The 27,791-nt window shown below is 34.9% G+C and overlaps 1 protein-coding gene across 2 annotated transcripts in view; it reads right to left on the bottom strand.

Annotated features, from left to right (window-relative positions):
* Positions 1-27,791, bottom strand: part of LOC149808364 (pyruvate carboxylase, mitochondrial-like) — a 104,971-nt gene that overhangs the window by 42,214 nt on the left and 34,966 nt on the right. Inside the window, exons 8-13 of one of the 2 annotated variants that reach the window (XM_089976150.1) lie at positions 27,629-27,791; positions 24,230-24,412; positions 19,112-19,346; positions 18,001-18,030; positions 5,522-5,746; positions 2,745-2,901 (exon numbers count right to left, since the gene is read on the bottom strand). In XM_089976150.1, the coding sequence (XP_089832276.1) occupies positions 2,745-2,901; positions 5,522-5,746; positions 18,001-18,030; positions 19,112-19,346; positions 24,230-24,412; positions 27,629-27,791 (993 nt within the window). The remainder of the gene's footprint in view (positions 1-2,744; positions 2,902-5,521; positions 5,747-18,000; positions 18,031-19,111; positions 19,347-24,229; positions 24,413-27,628) is intronic. The other variant, XM_089976159.1, reaches the window with a different exon arrangement.

The following is a 27,791-nucleotide window of genomic DNA, read 5'->3' as shown; positions in this document are numbered from 1 at the left end:
GAGCAAGGGAAATGCACTACATGAGGAAGGAATGGACTCACAGGCAGAATGTAGCCATTGGAGAGAAGAATATCCAACACCCAGCTCTGGTTGAGGCTCAGAAAATCTTGCTACCACCCCTTCACATCAAACTAGGTTTGATGAAGAACTTCGTGAAAGCCATTGACCGGACTTTGCCAGCATTCCGATACCTGCATGAAAAATTCCCTCGACTCAGCGAAGCAAAGATTAAAGAGGGAGTTTTTGTGGGTCCTCAGATTCGAGAGCTTTTCAAAGATGACCGGTTCAACAACTTGCTGGAAGGTGACGCGAAACAAGCATGGAATGCTTTTCGCCTAGTTTCTACAAACTTCCTCGGAAATGTTAGGGCAGAAAACAATAAGGAACTAGTAGAAGACATGTTGATGAAGTATAAGAAACTTGGCTGCAATATGTCTCTAAAGATTCACTTCCTTCATTCCCATTTGGATTTCTTTCCTAGCAACTGTGGTATTGTTAGTGATGAACACGGCGAACATTTTCATCAAGATATCGCAACAATGGAACAAAGATACCAGGGAAAATGGTCCACTACAATGCTGGCTGACTACTGCTGGACACTCCTCAGAGATGCTCCCGAACAGCTGTACAAGAGACAGGCGAAGAAATCTAAGATGTAGTCAATGACTTGATTTTTTATAGGTAGGCTATTACAGTTGACCTTTTACTATTGGAATGCATTTCGTTATGTAAACATTAATTTCTTGCAGATTACAAAAAAACTAGAGCCAATTTTGCAATTTGACTGTCATATTCGTGTTCAGCACATAAAAATTGATAAGAATTGACTAATTTTATTTCAGTAACATGACTTTTGTAAAAATTTGTTGTCCAGTGTTATTATAATGAACTGACTTTTTAAGCTGATGATAAAATATGTGATTGGTACAAAAGAAATTAGATTTGTGTTTGGAAAACATGCATGCCATCACTGCCCACTACTGTAAAAGAAATCTAAGTCTAAGGAGTTCAAAACTTTTTAAAACAAAATAAGTAGGTTATCTACAAAATTGTGCAGTGTTGCCCACTTAGTTCCAGTTAAGGTCTGGCCCATCTAAATGTTTGAGCTGTGCACTCTGCTCTAGGTTAATCAAATTAATGTCATGAAAATTTAAATATGCATACAACCATACCCAAAAATTCATCTGCCCAATTCAAATAGCTTCTGTGCAATTGTGCAGTCAGTGTTTTCGCCTGAAAAACTACAAACTGAGAAAATTTAATTAAAAGGAATGACAGTAAGGACCAACTGCAAAGCTTTGTCTAAATGGTGTAGTACTTTTTATGATGCATCGTATCTAGCAAGTTATGTCAATCTGCAGTAGCAGTACATTAGAAAATAAGTTAAAGACAAAGGTTAACACAGATCACTGGAGTGATAAATATAGATTACAGTGGCTATCTTTAATTGCAGATTCAAGTACTTCCCGTGAAGTATCCACATAGACACATGACTCTACAAACAATAATTTATGAGAAACTGAGCTAAATGCAAAGATTAATGCAGGTCACAAGAGTGTGAAATATAGGTCATTTTCACTTAGTTTTGACTCTGAAGTGGAGTACTTTCTGTGACAAATTTACACACCAAATAACATGGCTCTGCAGCAATTGTGTTGGAGAAACTTAGCTAAACACAGGTTATGCAGGTCATTGTGGTGGAAAATATAATTCATGGTGACCTAATTTTGACTGAAATGTGTAGTACTCCTCAAGATAAATCTTCATCCCCCAGTACATGATTCTGCAAACAATAGTGAACAGAGAAACTGAGATCAATTCATACAATAACCTACAAAAACTAAGTGAAATGCTATGGTAAAAAAAAAATGAATGAACCATTAAATAAAGGTCCCAGAGACCTGGTTTCAATGATGTGTTTACATACTAAGTTAAGAAACTGCATAGGCAATATTGCCTACAAAAGTTAGCTAAATTCCATGGGGTTTACCAAAATCAATGGACCATGAAGTATAGGTCATATTGACCAAATTTTCACATTTATTAAACACCAAAATATGTAACTCTACAAGTAAAATTGCCAGAGAAAATTACACAAATGCAAACCCTAACCTTAGTGCTAACAGCAGACAAAAAGATGGACAGACAGACATTGTCAATCCATTTGCAATTTGGCTTAAACATTTTAAAAAGTTTAAATGTGCCATAATGTCATGAAAATTAAGTGTGTGTGCATGATTTGAATTTTTAACATAGCTTTAAAAAATTTTCAGTCATATCTCTACGTTGTCTGCAGTGTGGCAGTTTATAGTGATGCCTAGCACTGGAGCATCATGCCGCAGACATGTAGCATGATGTCCCACCCAGTCACATTATCCTGACACCAGGCTGACCAGTCCTAACACTAGCCTCTTAATGCTGAGCGCCAAGCAAGGAAGCTGTTAGTACCATTTTTGTAAGTCTTTGGTATGACTCCGCCATGGGTCAAACCCATGACCTCCCACATCTGAGGCGGATGCTCTAACCACTAGGCCACCGAAGCGGTGAAAAATTAAGTGTAGAATTAAATGTGATCATTATATGTATATATTATACAAATTTCCATACATAATTTCATTTGTTTAATTCAACTCATTTACCACATTCATGCTTTAATAAGCTTCCCAAATGAAGTAGTACAGAAGGAATGGACCATATCCAGATGACCCTACTGCACACAGTGGATGATTAAAACAATTACTTACTTGTAGACAACATTATCAGGATAGTTTGTGTAGCCGACAGCATTGGCACCCCTGAGTAGCATCTGGAATGGTATGTTGGGCATCAGCTTCCGAAGGGCATCCAGTCGTTCCCATGGACACTCATGTAGGAACCTTAATGCCACATCAAAGGTAGCACCTGCATGGAAAAATCTGATATTATACTGAGTGATTTATATGAAATATTTTGAAGAGTGAATATGCTTATTTTGTGGGTATAAATTTTCATCTGTACTTTAATTTGAAGATTGGGAAAGGGACTCTCATTTCTACACAAGGATCAGTGTTCAGTGCATATCTAAATTTGTAGTTTGTTAGACCCTCCTCCTCCAAAACTGATCTCCCATAATAATTTTATTAAATTCACAGTATTGTTTTTGAAAGTTATGAAATAAGATCCATGTACTTTTGTGACGGCAAATGCCAAAGTGGCATCAAAGTGGTAAACAACAGCGTAAAGATTTAAAACGAGCAACAAAAGTGAGGAGGAACAAGCTAATATCTGAGGGTTTTCTGAGAGTTCTCATGCATCCCAACATTCTCCAACTACTGATTAGTTTGGACGTTTTGGCAGCTGCTTTAAATCTCAGCTGATTGAAATAATTGGTCAACTGCTTTTGGAAAAAATCAGATCTGCTCAGAAAAGAAAATCAGCTGTGATAAACAGCTCCTTCTACAGTGTCTTGTACTAGTTTTCAGAATAATCTGCCAATGGCAAAATTAGAGGCAGCAGTGTATCTTGCATCAAATATCTTTTTTCAAGCTAGCAGCATCCGATTATATGCATATTTTTGCAAGTAATTTTGCATTAAGTAATGTCAACAATGATGTAATGCACCAAGGCTACTGATTTGAAGGAACAGTTGTTTTCATCTCCATGGATTTTCTTGTTTGAGAGGAGTTATTGTCTTGGCTAATACATAAAGCAACAGTATAAAAGACTTAAGTGTTCTGAATCATTATGACATTAAATATTGAGATTGAGATCAGGATTTATGACATTATCCTAACTATCTGCTGGCACATTAAAACAATGCCATATCACAGTATACACTAACCAAAATTGGGTGGGTGTTGTATGATAGTGAAATCTTCCTCTTAAGCTCTGCTTTAGACTCTACAGTATGTTAAACAAATTAGCCTCAGGAATTAAACAGTAAGTGTCAACCATGCCTGGATTTAAATAAGAGAACTTTAGTCTCAGTACAAACCTTCATATTCCATCGAACATTATAAATGTAATAAATTTAAGTCTGACTTTGGTCAAAACAATGGAAAGTCTAGACTTCAACTGTATGACATTATTTGTGAGATGAAGCATTGATGCCAGATTTGTCATTGGATCCCCATAGCAATATATTTCTTGAACTGTATGTTCAGGGTACAAGTTGAGGCCTGGTTTGTCACTAGATCATCAGTATGTGTCAATGACTGCCTGCTAAGGGAACAAGTTGAGGCCTGCTTTATCACTAGATCATCAGCATGTGTCAAGAACTGCTTGTCTAGGGGACAAGTTGAGGCCTGCTTTATCACTAGATCATCAGCATATGTCAAGAACTGCTTGTCTAGGGGACAAGTTGCAGCCTGGTTTATCACTAGATCATCAGTATGTGTCAAGATATGCTTGTTAAGGGGACAAGTTGAGACAGGGTTTATCACTAGATTATCAGCATGTGACAAGATATGCTTGTTAAGGGGACATGTTGAGGCCTGGTTTATCACTAGATCATCAGTATGTGTCAATAACTGCTTGTCTAGGGGACAAGTTGAGGCCTGGTTTATCACTAGATCATCAGTATGTGTCAATAACTGCTTGTCTAGGTGACAAGTTGAGACGTAATTTATCACTAGATTATCAGCATGTGTCAAGATATGCTTGTTAAGGGGACAAGTTGAGGTCTGGTTTATCACTAGATCATTTAAGCAGTATGTGTCAGGAACTACTTGTTAATGGGAAAAGTTGAGGTCTGGATTTTTGTCACTGAATCATAAAAGCAGTACATGTCTAGAAATGAATATTAAGACCAAAGTTGAGGCCTTTGAGCAGTGTATGTCAAGAACCAGATGTCTGGAGCACAATTTAAGGCCTTCAAGCTGGAATACAAGTAGACTATATGTGCAGAAAGCCAAGTTTGACAGGCTATTAGAATAAAATTTCTATAAAAAAATTATTAGGACCAAATTTAATTGTCTGCCAACAAGAAGACCATGGATGGTACATTATAGGCCTGCCCCAAGCTTAATGGTCCTCCTGGTAGGTACAAGTAGGGCAAGGTTGTATACTCAATTACTCTGAAAACCCTGTTTTCTTTCAGTTGCAATGACCTTGACCTTTCACCTTTGCCCCCCCCCCCTCCCACAATTACAAGTTCTTCCCCATATCTGAAAAGCCAGCTCTCTACAAACGTTGCCTGAACTATGTGGTCTAGAAAGGAAGTTATGTTGCAAATCATTTTCTTCTTTCAAAGAGATCTTGACACCTATTGACCCCAAAATGAATAGGCTTCTTTCTTACCCAAACCCAAATGTGAAGACCATTCAAACTTTGGCAAAGGTACATTAAGAAACCTTAATTTTGGCACAGAAATACATTTCACCATATTCTACCTATATTATTGTTCTTCTTGAAGTGCCATTAACTTCAGTGTTACATAGGACTGACCAAGATATCTGTGGGATGTAAAGTATTCCAGTGATTGATGCTTCAGTTATCAAAGTGTTACTTTTGCTGTTTTTTTCACAACCCATTCCTTTCTTACCTCCCCAGTTTTCTATGCTGTACATGTTATTGAATCTGTGAGATACATAGGGTGATATCCTCTTGAGGTCATGGGTCCTGATCCTGGTGGCTAGCAGGGACTGGTGGGCATCTCTGAAGGTTGTGTCCATAAGCAAAAGGCCCTTATGCTTCCTCACTGCCTTAGCAAAACCTTCAGGACCTTCTTTATTCAATATATTTCTCCACCCCTCCGGAGGAGGTTGTGCTGAAAAGGAGAAAAAGGAAATCCAAATAATGCTTTGTACTGCCTTCTCTACTGTGGCATCACATAAAAAGCTTATATAGTCACTAGAGTAAGAAAGTAGGTCTCTCCAAGCAAAATGTTAAGTACTCTGATATGATTAATATTGATAATTTGAACACACCCATACAATTTCATAACCCTACACATAACTGCCAATGGTGAGCAGTACCCTCCAAGATAAATATGCTAATATTGTTTCATTACTGTACACACAACAGTGTCCAAGAAACTGAATGAAATGCAAAAAATTCAACATAATTATTGAAGCAGATAAAGAAAGAAGTTCTTAGCCCAACTCAAAACAAAACACAAATGCAGTTTGCATTTATTAATACCTTGTTGTTGTTTTATTTACATTTTCAAAATAATTTCAGTTACACTGTGTGAATGGAATTAAATGCAAAGTGGATTTTATAAAAAAAATGTATTCAGTGTATCAAAGAATATTGATGAATGTATGTCAGAAAATGTACATCAACAGAGACTTTGCTCAAATTATTGGCAAAAAGATGTTATCATTATCTTTTGCTATATTAAATGCATTATTCTTTGTGTGACAGCTCTGTGAGCATGCCAAATTTAATTCTCTTACTGTATACATATATGAACAGAAACAAGTATTCATGTGCAAGTCACATGGCCTTGAAACATCATCCACTTTCATTCTAAATAGTATTATGGGTCATAAGAGAGAAGAGTTGACACTGCGGGAAAAGAATGCAATCACTGTATAGAGCAGGTGTGAAGAGTAATCACTAGGATATGTAAAATGCCCGTTAAGTACTGTGTACCATTTTCTAAACAGGTATCAAAATTGTGGAATTATAGAAAATAACCCACAATGTTTAATAAGTACTTGAGATAGCCTGAGGATTTAGAGGGTTGTAAAAAATATGAGACGAAGTTTGACAGAAATCACACAGATTTTCAATGAAAAAGTCATGTGTTGGCATCTGAAAGCAATGTCAAAAGAAAATTAAATTGTGAGGGACATCATAGGCAGATGCAAAGAAGTACATTAGAATCAGAGAGATCAACAAAATAAAACATTTAATGTGGTATAAACACGAGGAAACAATTTTTTTTTTAATTATTGGAAGAACGTTATCTTTAGTAATGAGTGTAAGGTACTTATTGTGAGAAATCAAAATATTTACATCTGAAAAAAGCTGAAGAAGAATGGGATACCCTGATGCCTGAATCCACCATCTGTACCTAATTAGGTTGGATGATGGTCATGGGTGTGTAACATACAGTGGTATTTGGACTCTATCACTCATGGAAGAAAATATGAAGGCACAAAAATATACCAAAACAATGGAAATTATTCTATGTAAAGGCATGGAAATATACTGATAAAATGGAAAATATTCTATGTCCTGTTAACTTCTGGCAAATCCATTTAACTGATAACCACAAAAAATGAACTTATTGAAAATTTAATTTTAAAATGATATTTAAAAAAATTATGTGATAACTTATGCATTAAAAATCACATTGTTAATGGTGATTTATATTTAGTTAACCTCTGAATTAGATATTAATGCTAAAACACTAAAGTCTATACATCTATTGTTATGTATATTTAATTGTATTCTTTGTTAGTTTTTGTCTCCATCATTATGCGTTATGTTTAAATGTATAAAGTTGAATTGTTTCTGACATGAGACACTGATGTTGTCTCTCTTTTGTAAACAAATAATACATAGTTAATATTTCCCTAGGAGTGTGGGTTATATATTAGGATTATTATCAATAGAGGGAAACATTTATTTGGGTCTCAGTCATGGTTATTGGTATTCCCCATAAAAATACCTAGTGTACCTGATGTTTACCACATCCTTATTATAATTTTAGTAACAGATTTTATCTTGTGAAAAACTTCGAATATTCTAATACGGAAAATTTCATTTGGTCATAGTATTTCCGGAAAATGCTAATTGTGATCTAAATCAGGTAGATGGGTTTCTAGTCTTCTTAACCTGACAAATCATTCATTCATGTGTAAACATCTTTAGGCAACATCTGTCTTCTTGTTGTGTTCAGTATTTCATTGTGTGGAATTTACTGGAAATACAAAGTGGTCTTAAATAATATTCTTGGACAGAAACATTACTTAATGAAATTATAGTGAATTCAGACAAAGACATCTTGGATTTTATTACTTTCATTAATTGGAAGACTATTAGCACATTGTACTTAATGAAATTATAGTGAATTCAGACAAAGACATCTTGGATTTTATTACTTTCATTAATTGGAAGACTATTAGCACATTGTCACCTTTCAGAGCACTGGTACATTAGTAAATTCAAGACTACAGGCCCATAGATGCCTTCATTGCTGGATCTTAATATGACCATCACTAGAATTTAATGAGAACTTTATTAGGACCAGCAATTTATGATTTAATTTGCAATACTGTAAGTTCTTTTTAAATTTTCACCTTGAATTCTAGGGAAATAACTTATATGTTGAATTTTACAAAGCTTGTTGGTTTCTGCTCTTTCTTGTTACTTAGTTTAAGACCATACAGTCATAATACTATCATCATAAACATGTTACTTACTATGACAAAATAATAAATACTTTAAAAAAATATAAAACCAACCAAACACAAAAGCCAAAATGAACTGAAATTATTAATATAAACAATGTCAGCCAGAAATAGTAACTTTCATGCTAAATATGTTTTGGCTAAAAAAATTCCAAAAACTCAAGTTATTATACAGAAACCATTCATCTTATTTCAGTTACAGATACCCTGACCACTGACACTTAGACTCTTCTTTCTTATCCAAAGTGTAAGCTATCCAAAAGAGTTTGGTGCTGTAAAACTCAAGCTATTGTGCAGAATTGATTTTAGTTCTTTGGGTCACAGAAGCCTTAACATTGAACTTCTATGCCTGAAATCAGTAGGGTTCCTCCTTACCCTGAGTACATGCCATTCCAAAGGTTTGGTAAATGTAGATGCTAGACAGCTTCAGTTACTGTACATAAACAAAACTAGTAACAGACTAACAGAAAGATGGGCAGACAACATAATTTGATATGTATTGTTCAACAGATAAAAAAAATTATCAACATGCTTTTAACAAAAATTGAAATCTGACATGAGATAATTGGGATTGACAAATCTATTAAGTGTGTGTGTAATTTATTATATAAGACTGACAGTTCAAACTGTAAGCATGTATTATTTGTAACCTTCCACCATCTGAGCTTGTTCAAAATGGCAAGAAAATAGTTATATGGGTAAAGTATTTGTACCATATTGATCAACTGCTTTGCGTATAGAAGCACTAGGAAGACAAAAACATAGCTGGATCAATGTGGAAACATTACATTTTGCATCATCAAGTGGAGACATTACATTTTGCATCATCAAAGTGGAGACATTACATTTTGCATCATCAAAGTGGAGACATTACATTTTGCTTTAAGGATTAGAGTGTATCAAGGAGTACATTTATCATATTTGTTTTACCATATGAATTTTAAGAAAAGTCCTACTGCAAAAACTGAACATACCCAGATAAATACATTTAGCTTTTTTAAACTTTAGTATGCAAATTCATTCCCTCATATTTTAGCATTTTTAAACTTTAGTATACAAATTCATTCTCTTGTTATTAAGAATTTTTTAACTTTAGTATGTAAATTCATTCTCTCATATTTTAGCATTTGTAAACTTTAGTATGCAAATTCATTCTCTCGTCATTAAGCACTCAAAACTTGAGTCTGAGTGTACATTCAAGCTGTGGAGCTTAGTACTGTACCTACTATGAAATAAAAACCTGCAGGACACAAGCTACCATTATTAAAGATTTTTGAGAAACTTTGTGACAAGAAATATTAACAATAAATTTAACATGGCATCAGCAGAGTAACCAAATTAAAAGCACTACCATGCAGTACGATAAAATAAATTTAATGCTCATGAACAATGGTGATAGTTATATGTCGGAGTTGGTGTTGATGCATAGAATGAAAGGGAGGTTTACTAATATTAATGTAAGAACGATGCCACTGATAGTTGTTCATGTGGGAAAGTATGCACTATACATGATACATGTCTGTACTAAAGTGAAGAGTATGCATTATACATGATACATGAGTTTACTAGTTTGAATGTATGCACTACACATGATACATATGTCCTAATGAGAAAGTATGCACTATACATGATACATGTGTGTACTAGTGTGAAAGTATGGACTATACATGACACATGCATGTACTAGTGTGAAAATATACACTCTACATGATACAATGATACATGTGTGTACTAGTGAGAAAGTATGCACTCTACCTGATATAACGATACATGTGTGTACTAGTATAAAAGTATGCACTACACATAATACATGCCTATGCTAGAATGAGAGTATGCACTACACTGAAACTATGCACTATACATGATCTATGTGTGGACTAGGGGAAAGCATGTACTGCACATGATACATATGTGTACTAGCATGAATTTCGAACAGAAAGGAATATTTGTTTCAGGGCATAGGAGATTTCAGGAAATTTAATTACAAAGATGGACTTTCAGTGAAACCAAATGATTGTCCAACTCTGAACATGAAACATTCCCATGCAAATCAATTGTATACACGTATACCGATATATTAACTATTTGTCACCCAGTTAATCTGATAAAAAATTATGTTGTTCTATCAGGATCATTTCCAAGCTTTTTTTGTCAACAGTAGAAAGACTGAACTTATCAACGGAACAAACAGTCAGTGTCTTATTTCTGACTGCCAATTTTTTCCAGGATGACAGATTTAATGCTTTTTCGACATTCACTCCCATAATGTACTGTCAACATTTTAACAAGCTATACATGACATTTTTGTGATACATGTATATGGGATATCACAAGTATCTAGTCTTGGGTTTTAATCCTTTTCATGATTCCCATTTTGTTGCACATCTTTTGTGTATATGTGCCTCTTTTATTTCTGTGCACTCACCTGCCTTCCCTCTGTCTAACAGATCATCTGTCAATTCATCTATCAATTTATTGACAAAAATTTACATTGACATGAAAAGATTAATACATATGGGTAGAAAAAATCAGGCTAGCAAGTTATTGCTTTCTGCGACAGTCAGATCTTGCTGTACTTAAGTCAATATATATATATATATATATATATATATATATATATATATATATATATAACGTGTGTGTGTGATTTGGATTTTGAACGTAGCTTCAAGAAAAATTCAGTCATACTGATACGATGTCTGCAGTGTGGCAGTTAATAGCTATGTCTAGCACTGGAGCATCATGCTGCAGACATGTAGCATCATGTCCCACTCCTAACATTAACCTCTTAATGCTTAGTGCCTAGTGAGGCAGCTGTTTGTATCAGTTTTGCAAGTCTTTGGTATGACTCAGCCGGGTTTGAACCCACAACATTCGGCATCCAAGGAGAATGCTCTAACCACTAGGCCAATGGAGCAGTGCTGTATATAAAAGAAAAGAATAAAAATACACCTCTAAACTCAATCATGTTTGAGGCCAAACAATGTTTCAGACATAAAATAAATGACTCAAATCCATACTGATGAAAGAATCATAAAGCTTATTAAAAACTTGCATAAAGAAACTGTACATCTGACTTTATTGCTTTGGAAGCCATGTAGACCAAAAGTCAGAACGGTGGTGCAAATAAACAAAACTGCCTCGATGTAATATATCCTGATTCTGTTTCTGATAAAGTTTTTACCCTATCATTATCTTATGCATTTTTCTTAAGGCCTGGTTATTAAACAGCACTAAATTCACATAGTCATAACTTAAAGTAGTATCATGCATCAGTCAAACTAAATCTATGATGCATTGATGCTTCTACACAGCTTGCAACATGTGACTCAGCCTGTATCTCTATAAAAATTGTTATATATATTTAATTTGTATTTTGTGTTGGCTTTTCTCCATGATTATATGTTATATATATCTATACTGAGTGACTGACCTTGGTCAGTAATTGAGGGTAGAGGTCTACCAGACTACTCATCTTTTTTTGGGGTGGGGTCTGGGATTGTTATAAATAACATATTACATATCTAATATTTCTATAAGATTTTAGATTTATATTGAGTTCCTTGTTAACTGGAGATAAACATGTTTACAGATGTCAAGTTCATGGTCAATTTCAAAATTAAGAATGTTCTAGAAGAAAAATGATTATGAATTTGATGGGTAAATGACAGTCATCCTGGTTTTGTTATTGTGTCTTAGGTTTTTATACAAATGTTGTTTACTTCAGAATTACTCATTTTATATCTTGACATCAGTCTTAAGTTGAATCTGTTGTTTTCAGCTGTGAGAACTTTATTTATTTCAATTATTCAATGGAATTATCAAGTGCTCGTTGACTCTAGGGCTAAAGTACACTCTTAGAATTATTGTGAATTCATTCAAGGAAATTTTGGATTATATCATTGTGACATATTAAGACTGTGAGAACAGCCATAGTCCAGGCTATTGGTACATCAGTACATTCAATATTGAAACTCATTCAGAACAACACTGGAATTTATTCAGAATACTCTGTCCTTTGGACTTGTAAACAGAACTTTTTGGACTATTTGGGATTTAATTCACAATACTGTAAGTTATTTAAAAATTTTCACATTGTATTCTAGGGGAAAATATTATTTGTTAAATTGTATAAAACTTGTTAGTTTTTGCTCTTTCTATTACTTAGTTAAAGTCACAACACAATCATCAAATAAGACATTGTTTTATTGTGTATGTCAAAGCTACTATACTTGTGCTTTCTCTTTCTGTTCTACAATAACAGTAGACATGTTAATTATACGTTGTTTTCTTCGTACAACAGAACTTGCTTCAACTGGAAATTTTTATGACCAAGAATTTGGCCATATTATAGAGATGTTCTATATAAAGAGGTTTATTAGTATGAAAATACCACATATATTCACTTATACATTGACAGCAGCTACAAACAACCGAGACCCTGATTCAATGTTCCAGCAGATCTGGGTCTATGTTGTTTGTTCTACTGATTACTCATAAAAAAATTTAAAGATCCAGATCAGCTGGCACATTATGCAATTGCAGATCTGGGTCTAAGCAGTATGCAGCTGGACTCAATTTTTAAGCGAGTATATACCGTTGTATAATTAGGACCAAAATATGTGGTCAGTCTGCAAAACAAGCCTGTGCATGGTGGGGTTATCTAAGGGAAGTTTCACTCTAAATCACTGTAAAACAAGCCTGGGCATGGTGGGGTTATCTGAGGGAAATTTCACAAAACATCACTGTAAAACAACCTTGTACTAATACAATCCATTTTATTTTTATTGATGCTGGGTTGGTATATAGGCACTGGCAAAATCTGCTTAATCAAAATATTTAAAACATTGATTGCTTGGCAGGTTGAAGTTATACTAATATACACAAGTTAATACAGAAAAGCAAAACTCCAAAAATTCATGCTCCCTTTTGCAATCACAAAAAGACAATAAATGGTCTCTTGAATATTATTATAAGTCTTCTTTTACAGTCACTAGAGACTCTAGCTTAGCATTAGAAACATTATTTGAGTAATTATTGTGGTGATTTCCTGTTAAAAAGCATTTTCTATTACTGTTTCAAATATTACAATCAGTGGAAATAAACCCAATGGAAATAAGTATTACGAAAAGACATAAATCATTTATCTAAATTTGACATAAAACTGACCAAAACGGTGGCCTAAGTGGTTGGAGTGTCTGCCTTGGATGCGGAGGTCACAGGTTCAAACCATGGCCAAGTCATACCAAAGACTACCTGCCTTGGCACTCAGCATTAAGAGGTTTGTGCTAGGACTGGTTGGCCTGGTGTCAATATAATGTGACTGGGTGGGACATCGTGCGATATGTCTACAGCATGATGCTCAAGTGCTAGCTATAAACTGCCACAATGCAGACACTGAAGTGAAGGACTAAAAAAAATGTTATATTTATCATAAAATTCCAAATTACATACACACACATGAAACTATTCTGAAGGACAGTTGATCTATACTCCCACGTATGTATTCACACTAGTCCCATGTATGCATTCACACTAGTCCCATGTATGCATACACAGCAGTCAAGTACATATTAACACTTGTTGTCCAGATGTATTCACACTCGTCCCCTGTATGTATTCACACTAGTCCCATGTATGCATTCACACTCGTTCCATGTATGCATTCACAGTAGTCCCATATATGCATTCACAAAAGTCCTATGTATTTATTCACACTAGTCCTTCATATGTATTCATGCTAATCCTATATATGTATACAGAGTAGTCTTGTGTATGTATTCAGTGGTCTTGTGTATGTATTCAGTGGTCTTGTGTATGTATTCACACTAATCCTTTGTATGTATTCCTGTTTGCCCTATGTGTGTATTCACATATGTCTTATGTATATATTCACATTAGTCTTATGTACTAGGTCCATATTTCACAGTAGTCCTACTGTAACAGATATCTATATCCATCTATTAATTTATAATAAAGTTTTTATTTAAGTCATTTGGGTTAATTACAATATTATGACTGGCAATTCTAACAATACAGAATGCACTTTAAAGGTGAGGTCACGTCATATGTGTAGTCTACTTTGACAATATGTTGTGAAATTCCATTTATGAATCAAGTTTGATTGCCAAGTTCATATCAACATCTAATTTGGTGAAGAAGGCCAATGAATTAGTGAATGGAGATCAAGTCAACATCATGTGACTCTAGGAGTACATTTGTCCTGTAGAGATACTATGCATGCCCTAGTTGTTGATTGGCTCAATAATTATAAAAAGTCAGCCAATGACTGTTATTGTTATTTCACAATAAGATGATTTAAATGTTTCTGAATCTTTTCTAGTGATTCAGATTTGTTTATTAAGTAACTGTATAATATAATTAAAGCATCACGTTATAATTCTTCAAGTTATATTCAGTCTTGTAAGAGTCAGAGAGAAAATCTGATTTATTTATAATTTGTTCATTGGAATTGCCAAGATGAAAAACAGTTTATCCTAAACTAAGTACAAGCTCCCTTCAAGTGGCAAAGGCTTGAGAACAAAGTGAAGCAACATCACTTGGATACTGAATCACTAAGATGGGAACACACAGAGGAATGCCAAACACCCAGCCTTTGTCTCACCAGTCCTGGATCTGAACGCCTGGGCAGCCAATGCTCTTTCTATGGATGCACCAGATTAACCTCCGATTCTGAAGGTGAAACAGAAAGCAACAGAATCCAAATGTCACCTCAACCTGACTGGTCCACTCAAATGGGAAAAATTATGGATCAACAACCTCATCAACCTCACAATATCAATCTCCAGGAGATCTAGATTTGTCCCTTGTTTGCTCCAGCAATCACAATGGCAGGCATTTCATCCCAACCCAGAGTTGTTGAACCTGCATGTCTGGATTTTATTAAACAATCCCTCATGAACAAACAGTTCTCACAACCAGTGGTGTAGAAATTGCTTGAAGAAGATGGCTTTCCACTTTAAAAGTGGACAAAGGTGAATGGGAAATCTTCACACAATGGTGTGCCCATGAATACATTACACGACTACAGGCATCAATACCTCAGAGCTGTCAATGGTACTCACCCACTGATAATAACCCAGGTAATAAAGTGTTCAATTGGGTACCTATTTACTATATACAAGTTTTCTGCCAGTGCAAGTGACCCCATAAGCCCTTAGCTTGTAAAGGCAGAACTCACTTTTGTTTTCAAGCTGACAATCGTATTGATTAAGCCATGAATTTGGCATAATACTTTTACTTGTTCAGTGCCAATTATAGTTCTGCTTCTTCTAGAAAATGCTTGACCTTAATCTCTTTGCTTGTTTTCCCACATGACAACCCTCTGATTAAGGCATGAGTGATACTTGCTCAGTGGCAAGTAAGAGATGGCAGTTATTTGATCTTTGCCACATAATTGACACATGTTCATTTGCAATCTTTAATAGACTTTACAAACTGTATATCAAAGTGTTACTTTCAAACCCCATGCTCAGTCTCTACATAAGCACCCACACATGATCGTGAGACCAAGAAAAGGGAGTCAGATGATATTTACGATGACAAGACAATGACAATGAACGATTTCAGAACCTTATCAGAAAATAAGGACGAATACTTGGACTTCATACCAGATGACATGTGGTAGTGACATTAATAGGATGCTTTGAATTTTATTAAAAAATGTGGAAATAGCTTCCATTGTTTTATTTGTAAGATGCATGGATTTAATATATTACAGCATATCATCAGTCACACCATTCTGCACTATTTTTATACTGGTATGTGACCTATATTTGAATTCATTGATTTATCATATAATTGGATTTAAAATGTCAAACATTGTGGATTTTTCTGGATTTAATTAGAACAAATTATAAGCTGTCAATATATCTGTGACATATTCCACTCAGAAATACAAGTATATTTTGCAGTTTTGCAGTGAATTTTCCTATCTTATTTCTTACCTACTGACCTACCTATCTATCTATCCCATTAGGTTTATTTAGTTTTCAAAAATGCAACTCCAACTCACTGACAACAAGTCAACCATTTTGATGGATCTTTCTTACAAAATATACCCCAACTTCCCAACTTGCATAATCTGACCACCCCAAAAATACACTTTTGCATGCCATTCATACCAGCATCAACCTACAACAAAGCAGTTCAGGTCTGTACACATTTAATACAATTTCCATTTGATTGGGTTCCTGGGTAACCAATCATTAAGATCGATGGGTACCCGGTACATATGTTCATGAAAAATTTAACAGTTCTAACCTCAAACAGCTAACTTCCTGCTATTTCTCTTTGATGAGAAATAGATGGCATCAATCACAATCAAGGATACCATTCCACAATCACTGACACACTGCATTACTGTGGAAGACAAAACAAAGACCTATCTGATCTTCTGTCCAGTTTTGATTACACAGGTCCAAGGATGTTGGCTCTTTGCCCAAAGTGGAATTTATCATGGGTACTAACCTATGGAACCATTCTCAACAGCCTCATTGCTTCATCTCTCATATAAGAGGTGGATGTTAAAACTAGATTAATACTGAAAACTCAACAGTATGTATCTAACTGTAATGGAAATTATACAGCAATATAATGCAAGTTTTCTTTATCATGCACCAGACTTGCACATATTTAAATACAGCTATTATAGCAATGTGATGGGATATAATCACAACCCATGCAGGTACACACCAAGGGCAGTTAAGAGTGTGAGGACAGCAAAGTGATGACACTGAAAAGGCAGAAACTCTGTTGTTAAAGAAAAAAAGACCAGAAATATATAGGAGGAGTATGCTTCCTTTCAAAGAGAACACTCCTCCAACTTGCTTCAAGGCAAAAAACATCAAAATGCTTGTATGTTGATTGCAAGACTTGTCTGTCTCTAGAGAGCATGCTACTTTACAGTGGTAACTGATGTATTCCTGGTATTTGATGCCAATTCTACCTATTAAACTGCCACCTAAGTTGGCAGATAACTTTCAGCTTTTTAACTAAAATGTTTTAGCCATGAAGGACTGGATTTGTAAGGTGGTAGTGGCTCTCCCAAGGTATTATGATTGGGTAACATATTTGTAAGGTAGTAAAAGTTCTCCCAAGGTATTATGATTGGGTAACATATTTGTAAGGCAGTAAAAGTTCTCCCAAGGAATTATGATTGGGTAACATATTTGTAAGGTAGTAAAAGTTCTCCCAAGGTATTATGATTGGATAACATATTGGTAAGGTAGTAAAAGTTTTCCCAAGGTATTATGATTGGGTAACATATTTGAAAGAGAATACTGAATCTGATACTCCTATAAATGAAATTACTGATATTTGGTATGCATATGACCTTTGTTACAGATAAACTACCCAAACATATGACTGATATCACAGATCATGATCCAAATGCAAACATTCCTTTCCAAAGCCTGTGCTAAACCTGAAGCTAACATTCATAAAAACAATGTACAACAAAAAAATCATAAATTAATGGAATGATTTAAATAAGCATCAGGCATTTTAATATTCCAAATCAACAACAATGGCTAACACTTTTAAAAACACATTAATGATGCTAGGCTAAGGGAAACATATTAAAACAACATTTTTGTCAAAAATTGTAAAATGCGCTTACAAAAGTGCTATCTCTTACCATTTGGCCCTACAGAAGGTGAATATGGATCTGAAAAGTCACAGCACAATAATAAAAATTGAAACATTTCTTCTTTATCTTCTCATTAAAGATACACAGACATGCTGAAAGCTAATAATTAAGTCAGCAGAATCACATGAATTTACTTATGCTGCTCCCCAGTGTACATGTTAGACCAACTAATACTGTGTGTACCTAACTACAATAAAGCAACAAGTTTTTAAATAGATGATATACGTACCATAACTCTCAACTCGGGAAAGTTAATGCTTTCCAATAAACACATATTTCATCTCTAAATACAAAAAGGGTTTTACAGTTCTGCACATCAGTTTAGAGATGGTATCAAGTATTGGTCAGGCTAATGTACATTCTGAAGGGATGCCTTGTACTTTTGCCATATCAAAAAATAGGAAGAACAGGCTTGAAGCCAGGATCTGTAGTCAAACCATGGAAAAAATACCTATCTATAACTGATCCTTATTAATGTTTGGTTATTACAGATAATTTCAATCATCTATACACCACATATCCTGATCTCTCACTTCTCCTGTCATCTGCAACCATAATCTATTCTGTCTATTACCATATATATTCCTATACAAGTCAAATCCTACTGCAAACAGCACAGACCCAAACTGCAATCACATAATATGTTAGTAGATCAGAGTCTGTGTTGTCTGCAGTTGGGTCAGACTTATATGCATGTATAAATTATCATTTTACCGGACAATGTCCACCTCCATTGTTTGGCTAACACTAATCAGCAGAACAAACAACACTGACCCTGATCATTTATCTGGACAAAGCCTATGTTTTAACTGGAAATATGAATAATTTATGCTTGACCATATGCTATTTTTCAATATAATATTGTGAAAATATTAAGATTTAAATATGAAAATACTGGTCATCATTAAACATAACATCTATATAAATATTGTGTGAAGGCACACATCAACAAAATCACAACTAGGTAATTAAAACTAATTAACTACAAGAAACATGTTGACATGATAGCATGCACATCATTTTAGAATATCACTGTATGTAGCATCAAGCCTTAAAAAAATCCGTAAAGCATAAACTTAAATTAAATTTACCAACTTACCAACTGGAATTGCTGGCACAGTCGGGACAATTTCAGATGGTTTAAGTTTTGTGGCTAGGGGTGTGGAAGGTCCATTGACCATGACTTCAGCCAGATAGTAAAGGAGTTTCTGGGCACGATTTTGGGTTGGGAAAAACTGGAACAGCTGTGGATTCTCATCAATAAAGTATGTGTCAACAACGCCTGACAAAAACTCAGGGTGTTGAAGTACATTCAGCAGGAAGGGAATGTTTGTCTGTTAAAAATGAAACAGAAAAAGTTACAGTTGTTTTCACAAAGGGTCTTATTGAGATGCATATTTAATTTATATTGTGTGCTTGACCTTTGTCCATGACTGAGGTTACTTAGAGTTTTTGGGTACCTTACTATTGTCATCTTTTTGTCTACCTGATTTTTGCCATGATTTTAAGAGGTAAACAAGATGTTTGCTAAAACTTAAGTTGAAAGTCTAACTTTGCTTAGGAATTAGAAGGATTCTCCAGTAGTTTTTCCAAAAATACTATTGCAACCTAGGTCAAGTGGGAATGTATATAAAGGGACCAGTTAAACAATTATTAATTCCTATCTTGTGATCAGTCTGTGGAATTATATTCAGTTGTTTTCAGATATAATCTTAGATGAAATATTTATTCAAATTATTCATTGGAATTACAAAGTGCTCATTGACTTTTTGGATCAAAATACTAATTTGGGATTATTGAAGATTAAATTCCAAGACATCCTGGATTACATCATTGTGTTACATTAAGGCATTCATGTCTATTGGTCCAGAATTTCATTTGGAACATTCTATACTTCTGGGCTTGTTATAGAACATTTAGAACTTTTGGGGGATTTAATTCACAATACTTTAGGTGTTGTTTGAATTTTCACCTTGTATTCCAGGAAAATATATTATTTGTTGACTGTTGTGGTGAGGCATAAAAATATAACAAACATCTGCAAATCTAACATACTGTTCAGATAGATGACACATATGACCTAAATTCATTATGCAATGACAAAGTGCTTACTTGAATACAAAAATCAACTAACAGAAATTCATTTGGAGTAGCTGACTCTAGAGAATGGTATAGAGAAAAATAATAGTCTTTCAAGACTCAAAATTAGGACAAAGTGACATATTTTTGGTATGGTACAGTTGGGATACTATCCTTCAGATGTACCCACATACCAATATTCACACATATAGGAGAAAACAGGCCTAATCAAGTGAACATGTAATGAACAGTTAGTGAAAATACAAGTCATTCAAGTTTGAACATATGGTGACCTAATTTTAGTATGGTTGCAATACTCTCATGCAGTGCTATGTATCATAAGTGTAGGTGAAACTAGGTTCAAAATAATGAGAATATAAAAAATGAAAAGCTGACAACAAAAGTCAATAAATGTGAAAATTTAGTCCACATGACCTAGTTCTGATATGGTAGGATTACTCACTCTGATAAGCATCAAGACTGCAATTCTCAAGTGTAGGTTAAATGGAATCTAAGAAACTGCAGACATAATGAACTACAGATAACAAAAAAATTAAAAGTAACTCAGAGATGAATGTATGGTCACAATAACCTTGTGTTGGTATGGTTTAGTTACTCTTGGTAAGATGTATCCGCAAACAAATCTTCAGGAGTGTAAGTGAAATGGGGTTCAAGATAATGATGGTGATAGGGCTGTCTGATGCCAGTCTTTGACACTTTCATGGATCCAATACTAAATAATATAGGAGAAAAGTTCACCAAATCCACTGCCAGTCATTACTGGCATCTGTGACAAAGCAGGAGTTGGGCATGGCTTAACTGGGTGTCGGATGCTGTGTCTTGTGACTGGGACTGTATTTATCAGTTAGACTACCACAACCAATGATAAATGGCATAGATTAAGGCTAAAGCTTTGCAAAAGCTACAAATAAAAACTGCCCTGAATAAATACGGTCTTGTACACTGACAAAATTTTATTTCATCTCCCTCTCTCTCCCTCTCACACAAACACATGCTCATGTGCATTAACGAAAGCATGTTTTCAAGTTCTTTATTTTTTTTTATTGTAACTTGATAATGAAATTATTGTTGCTGTAAAAATACAAGTTGAATTAATTTCTTGACAATGTGGACTCAAATCGTTGTAAACAATTTACCAATAAATAACACATGTTCAAACCATCTTAATCATTTTGCCAACATAACATACAACATAACATCTACGCATGCTCTAAATGCAGATGAGCTTGCACAATGGGACATAATCTCTCTTTCTCGTGTTCAGTAATAACAACAAAAACCTCTCTGAGCACTTTTATTTTTATTGTAATTAGATTCTTGAGTGGAGAGCAGAATGAGACTAACCTATACATTTATTTTGTGTTTGTTCCGTTTTGTTGTTGAGTAGCGTGTGTTTTGTAGCACTTATTCAGGTATGATCCTTTATTTTTCATAGAAGGTCAGTAAAACAAAATGATCAATATTTATTTTGCATATAATTTTTTTGTACACTGAAATTAATAATTCTCTTTTCGTGTACAAAAAATTTACATGAAATACGATATACTATATTGTGTATATACACACATTACATGCATGGCCTAAAATGTACCCTATATACTGTATATACACACATCACATGAATGGCCTAACATGTACCCAGTATACTGCATATACACACATCACATGCATAGCCTAAAATGTACCAATGTACTCTATATACTGTATATATATATATACTGTATATATATACACAGAATGCATGCATGGCCTTAAATTTACTTTCTCTCTCTCTCTCTCTCTCTATATATATATACACACACACATGCATACATACACAAATATGGCAAACTGTCAATTCAAATATTTTTATGTTGTCAAGCCACTATTCCTATTCAGAAAATGCATTTTTGGTATGCAATGTGTTTATCTATTTTATATTAGTATTTCATTATACAAAACTTGTATCAACAGTTATTTGGAATTTAATAATTTGACAATATTACTGGTAAATTAAATACTACCCACTGATAAGTGAAGTGTCAATGTTTCTTTTACCAAGGGTGTTTATTAGCAAGTATATTACTTTCATTTTCATGCAAGTCTAAAGAACCTATCATTATATCAATATTTTTGTTCTGCTGTATAAACACTTGTGTTTGATGCCTTAAAAGGTTTGATTTAATTTGTATTTTCCTTTTTCATTAGCTAGATTTACTTCCCAAGTGATATTTCCCAAGTTTTCTGCCAGTACATGTGGCCCAATAAGCTCTTGGCTAATAAAGGCAGCATTCACTTTGTTTTCAAGTTGACAATACTTTTGATTGAGCCACAAATTTAATACTTGTTCATTGACAAGCAGAGTTCCACAACTTCCTGCACATGTTTGATCTTAATCCCTTAGCTTGTAAAGGCAGCACCCTCTTTATTTTCCCATGTGACAACCCTTGGTCAAGTCAAGCCACTAGCTGATACTTGCTCAGTGCCAAGTAAGAGAAAAGGTGGTTACTTGAAATCCCTGTGGTCTTGCTTTACAACTGAGACATGTTCATTTGCATCCTTTAATAGATTAGACAGACAGTATGATCAAAGTGTTACTTAAAAAGCCCAAGTTTAGTTTCTACATAACACCTGCATATGACAGTGAAGTCAAGGAAACAGCATCTGACACTTACAATGACCAGACAATGATGATTTACAATGACTTGATGATGACGGTGGATTTCAAAACTTATCAGATAATGAAGATGAATTCTTGGACTTTGTAGCAGATGACATTAGATAGTGACATTTATCGGATACTATGAATCACAAAACTTTCATTTTTTATTTGTAAGCAGTGTGGAATTAACATATTATGGAATACTGTGAAACTGATCATTCTGAACTACTAATTCTATGCTGGTATGTGACCTATAAATGGTTTTGAGATGTCAAGCATTATGGATTTAATGAATTTTATTACAAGAAGATAGACAAATTGTAAGGTCGTAATTTATTTGTGACATATTCCACTCGATAATATAATTCTATTTTACAGTGGTTCTGTCTTTATTTTTCCTTCTATTTATCTATCTATGTATATATCCAGTTTGGCTTGTTTATATTAAAGAGAAACTGGTTTCTTGTAGACCTTAAAAGAGGGGAGGGGGTTATATTCAAGTCAACTTATAATCAATTATATTTGGTAATTTATACATTTAGAGTAACTGTCTTCAGCAATCATGCACAAAGGGATGATGCCAGTAAACAAACACAACAGAGCATTGGTATATGAAGATGAAATCAGTCAGTCAAGTATTGCACTCACTGCAAAGGGGATGCTATCAATAAAGAAAAAGACTCAAGGAAATTACATGCATGGCTTTACAACATGTAATAAAACAACAATTACTTGATGGCATTCATAAACAAAGTCAAATACTGAGTTGAATTTATAGTTATTGACCACACAACAGCCAATTAAAATGGCACCAATAAATGAAATGTAAAATAATTACCTACAATATAAACTGTGTCAGAAATAGACAAAAAAATAGCTGAGTGTACTTAATGAGGTGAGAAAACTGCAATCAATCGTTTAATTGATGAAAAGGCATGACAATAGCATGCTTCCAAGCAGAAGCGAAAGTAATACCTGGTGACTGATGTAATTTGGGAGCCATTCCCCTAAACAAGGGGACAGTACTCTCATCAGGCATCCACCTGGTAAAGTCGATGATTTTTTAGCATCTCTGCTGGTAAAAGACAGGGCTAACATCATTTAAACTAGGGAGGGCTGGAAATTGCAAGCTGGTGGATGTACTCCTAATGTATTATGATTGGGTCATGTATTTGAAAAAGAAATGATGTATATATGCACATAAATTAGAAGCTTTACCTCAGCTGTAAAACTGAAGAGATTTTTGTTTTTAAAGAATAAATTTCCCCAAAAATATACTCAAAGAGGATGCGTATGCCACTGCATATATTTCACCCCATATACTATCTCAGTTCTCTGAACAGGCAAGCAGTAAATGCTGGCTTTCTTTATATATGTATCTTTTAATTTTTTTACAATACTTAAATGCCCATGTGGCATAACAGCATGCATTTTACTCAGGAGATTATTTCTTTAAGAGTGTATTTAAAAGATTACCTTTACTCCACGAACTCTGAATTCTCTTAGAGTCCTAAGCATTTTTGCACAGGCTGATGAATGATCCTGAGCATGAGCAATCACTTTCACAAGTAGAGAGTCATAGTAAGGGGAGATAATGGCACCAGCAAACCCAAGGGCACTGTCAAGTCGGATTCCCATACCTTCACCACTTCGAAATACCTGAATTGAAAAACAAAGTAAAAATTATCTTCAATGCAGCTATTACTGTAAAGCAGGGTTGTTCACCATATGGCCCACTGGCCAGAACCTTGTCCACCAATGGTTTCTATCTGGCCCACCAACCTTTCATGACTTGTATCTCATCTCATGCCTTCCAACTCTGTTCCTTTCCACAGTTTGTTCACTGTCCTTGTGAGAGAGAAAAAAAGTAATGAAGCCTCTCACACAAATTGGATGGACACTCCTGCTGTAAAGAATTACACAGAACTTTAACACTTTTAATACAGTAAATTAAAATTCACAAGTTAAAAAAAAAAAAGTCTGCATTATTTCTGTTCATGTGACTCTGACCTTTGGACATTAAACATACCAACTATCACATACCCCTAGCCAATTCATAAAAGTATATGCAAATTCTAGAATAAATAATGAAGCAAACATGGAGCCAGCTTGTACAAGTATGTGCAAAGTCTACAAAGATCAAAGAAAGTGGGGATCAAGATTAAAGAAAAGAATCATGCCTTCACTATGCATACGATAGACAGATCAGAAAATAAATTATATTACTTACTAAAACATCCAGCTTCTACAGTAGTCTTAACAGAGGAGGTAAAATTAGGGTTGTTAGCAAGCCGGAGCTCACAATATGATGATTCTAAGGAAGGAGTAGCAAAGTTAAGCAAGATTGAATAGACAACTGAAAGTATCACAAAATGAACTAAATTTGGTGTACAACATCCATTCATTCTCCAATACTGCAACTTCGGTGGTAATGAATAAACAAAAGTTGCTCTAAGAGACTGGTGCTTTACTGTCCAAAAATAATATCCAAGATTTCAAAATAAGACCATATATAATTGGTTCCATTTTCCTTTAGTACCAACTAGACACCATACAAAGCTGATATGACTTTTCTATCTAGGAGGAGTAGTGATAAGATTTTCAAGATGGCTACTGTGGCAACCATATTAGATATCAGAGCTGCCCATTTAAAAAAATTTAAAACCAACTTTGATTCCATAAAAACATTTCTTGTGAAACACTTATACTGACAGCTTTTCATTCTGAGAAGTAGCAATAGCAGAATTTCCAAGACGACTGTTACAATGGCCATACTATACGTCAGATTGGCAGCATATTCACTAAAGAACAACTAGATATCATAAAAAGTCCTCTGGCGAGATTAGCAATATCATGATATTCAAGTTGGATGCTGTGGCCACCATACTTGATATTCATGGCAGCACCATTTTCATATAATACCTCTCTCTCATCTGGGGAATTCCCATCATTTTTCAAACCTGCCATTGTAAAGCCTCTGCTGAAGAAACCAACACTAGACCATAACAATTTAAAGAACCACTGCCCAGTTTCTAATCTCCCATTCATTTTAAAAATCTTAGAAAAGGTTGTTCTATCCCAGCTTGTATCTCATCTAAATTCAAACAGTCTTTTTAGCAATGTACAATCTGCTTATTGCCCTTTCCACAGTACTGAAAGTACTCTTCTAAAAGTAGTTAATGACATTCTCTCTGCATTGGATAGCGGAAAGATTACAGTCCTCACCCTCCTTGATTTGTCTGCAGCATTTGACACAATAGACTATGATATATTACTTCACTGTCTCCAGCATGTATTTGGCATTCATGATACAGCCTTACTGTGGTTCAAGTCCTACTTGGTCAACAGGACACAAATTGTATCTGCAAATGGAATACACTCCAACCCAGTTGATCTATGTTGTGGTGTTCCACAGTGGTCTGTTCTTGGACATGTTTTCTTCATTCTGTACACTCAGTCGCTCTCAAGTGTCATAGATCATCATCCAGTGTCTCATCAATTGTACGCTGATGACACGCAAATATACAAAACTAGCCACCCAACTGAAGTTGATGCTACCATCCCAGGTGTAGAGAGGTGCATTTCTGATGTGAAATCATGGATGACTTGTAACAAGCTGCAGATGAATGATGATAAAACTGAGGCCTTTCTGATCACAACACAAAGACTTTCTCATTCACATCCTTTGCCTCAAACAATAAATATCAGCAATGCCAATATTAAATTCACACAATCAGTACGAAACCTAGGTGTTACTCTGGACAGTACTCTCACACTGCACCAACATGTCATGAACATATGCAAGGCTGCATATCTTGAGCTGAGATGCATCAGCTCAATTCACAAATATCTTTCAGTTGATGCCACTAAAACACTTGTGTGTTCATTAGTACTTTCAAGATTGGACTATTGTAACTCAATTCTGTCTGGTTCATCTCAATATCTACTCCAGAAACTTCAAAACGTTCAAAACACAGCTGCTTGGATCATACTTAGGGTACCACGATCAGAGCACACCTCCCCGCTGCTCTGTACCCTACACTGGCTATCCATTCGATCCAGAATCAAACAAAAAATTTGTTCTCTGTGCTATACTCCACTGTCGGACTCTAGTCCAACATACCTATCTGACCTCACTCATGTGTACACACCAGCAAGATACTTACGCTCCTCTTCTGACAATCGTATACTCAGTATTCCAAGTATGAAAACAAAGTCATATGTACAGCATTCTTTTGCATACCAGGGGCCAGCAACGTGGAATGAATTGCCCACTGAACTTAGACACAAAGACACAGTGGTCACATTCAAGAGGGCTCTCAAAACTCACTTATTTCGACAGCAAGAACAAACTTAAAGACCTGATAATGTTTCCTACTTGAAATATTCTCAGCATGTGTTTTATTTTTTTTAATGTCTTTCTGATTTCATGTTGTTTGTTTTTGTAATAATATTATTATGTTTCTTATCTTATAGGTGTTGTCTAAAGTTGTAAAGCGCTTAGAGCTTCTAAGGATTAGGCGCTATACAAAGTCCTCATTATTATTATTATTATTATTATTATATAGGACCAACAAGACACCATAAGAAGTCTCCTAGTGAAAAACGTGTGTTCAGGAGAAGTAACAAGTAACAAAATCTTCAAGAGGGCTCCCATGGTGGCCATAATGAATGTCATATCATTACCATTTGCATTTAGAACCAACTAGACATTGTAAGAGTCTTTAGTTGAAAACGCCATGTTGATAAGACCATACATTCAGGAGGAGTAGTGATAACAAGATTTTCAAGATGACCACTGTGGTTGCTGTATTTGATACCTAAACAGAACCATTTTCAATTAGTACCATGTATGAAGAAAAAAAAATCTCTTGCCTCAATCCTGCCTGTATCGGGCTGAAAGTTGCGGCCTGGGTCCTCAGTGGTCATCCTACACTGAATAGCACAACCATTTAGCCGAATCTTGTCCTGAGTCAGGCCAATCTGTGGTAGAGTCCATCCCTCAGCAATCTTTATCTGTGACTGAACCAGGTCTATT

The sequence above is a fragment of the Sinohyriopsis cumingii genome, chromosome 1, assembly GCF_028554795.1.
Source record: "Sinohyriopsis cumingii isolate HCF-2022 chromosome 1, ASM2855479v2, whole genome shotgun sequence".
Taxonomy (NCBI): Eukaryota; Metazoa; Mollusca; class Bivalvia; order Unionida; family Unionidae; genus Sinohyriopsis; species Sinohyriopsis cumingii.
Note: the sequence above shows the minus strand (reverse complement) of the source record. Positions and strands in the feature narration are given on the sequence as shown.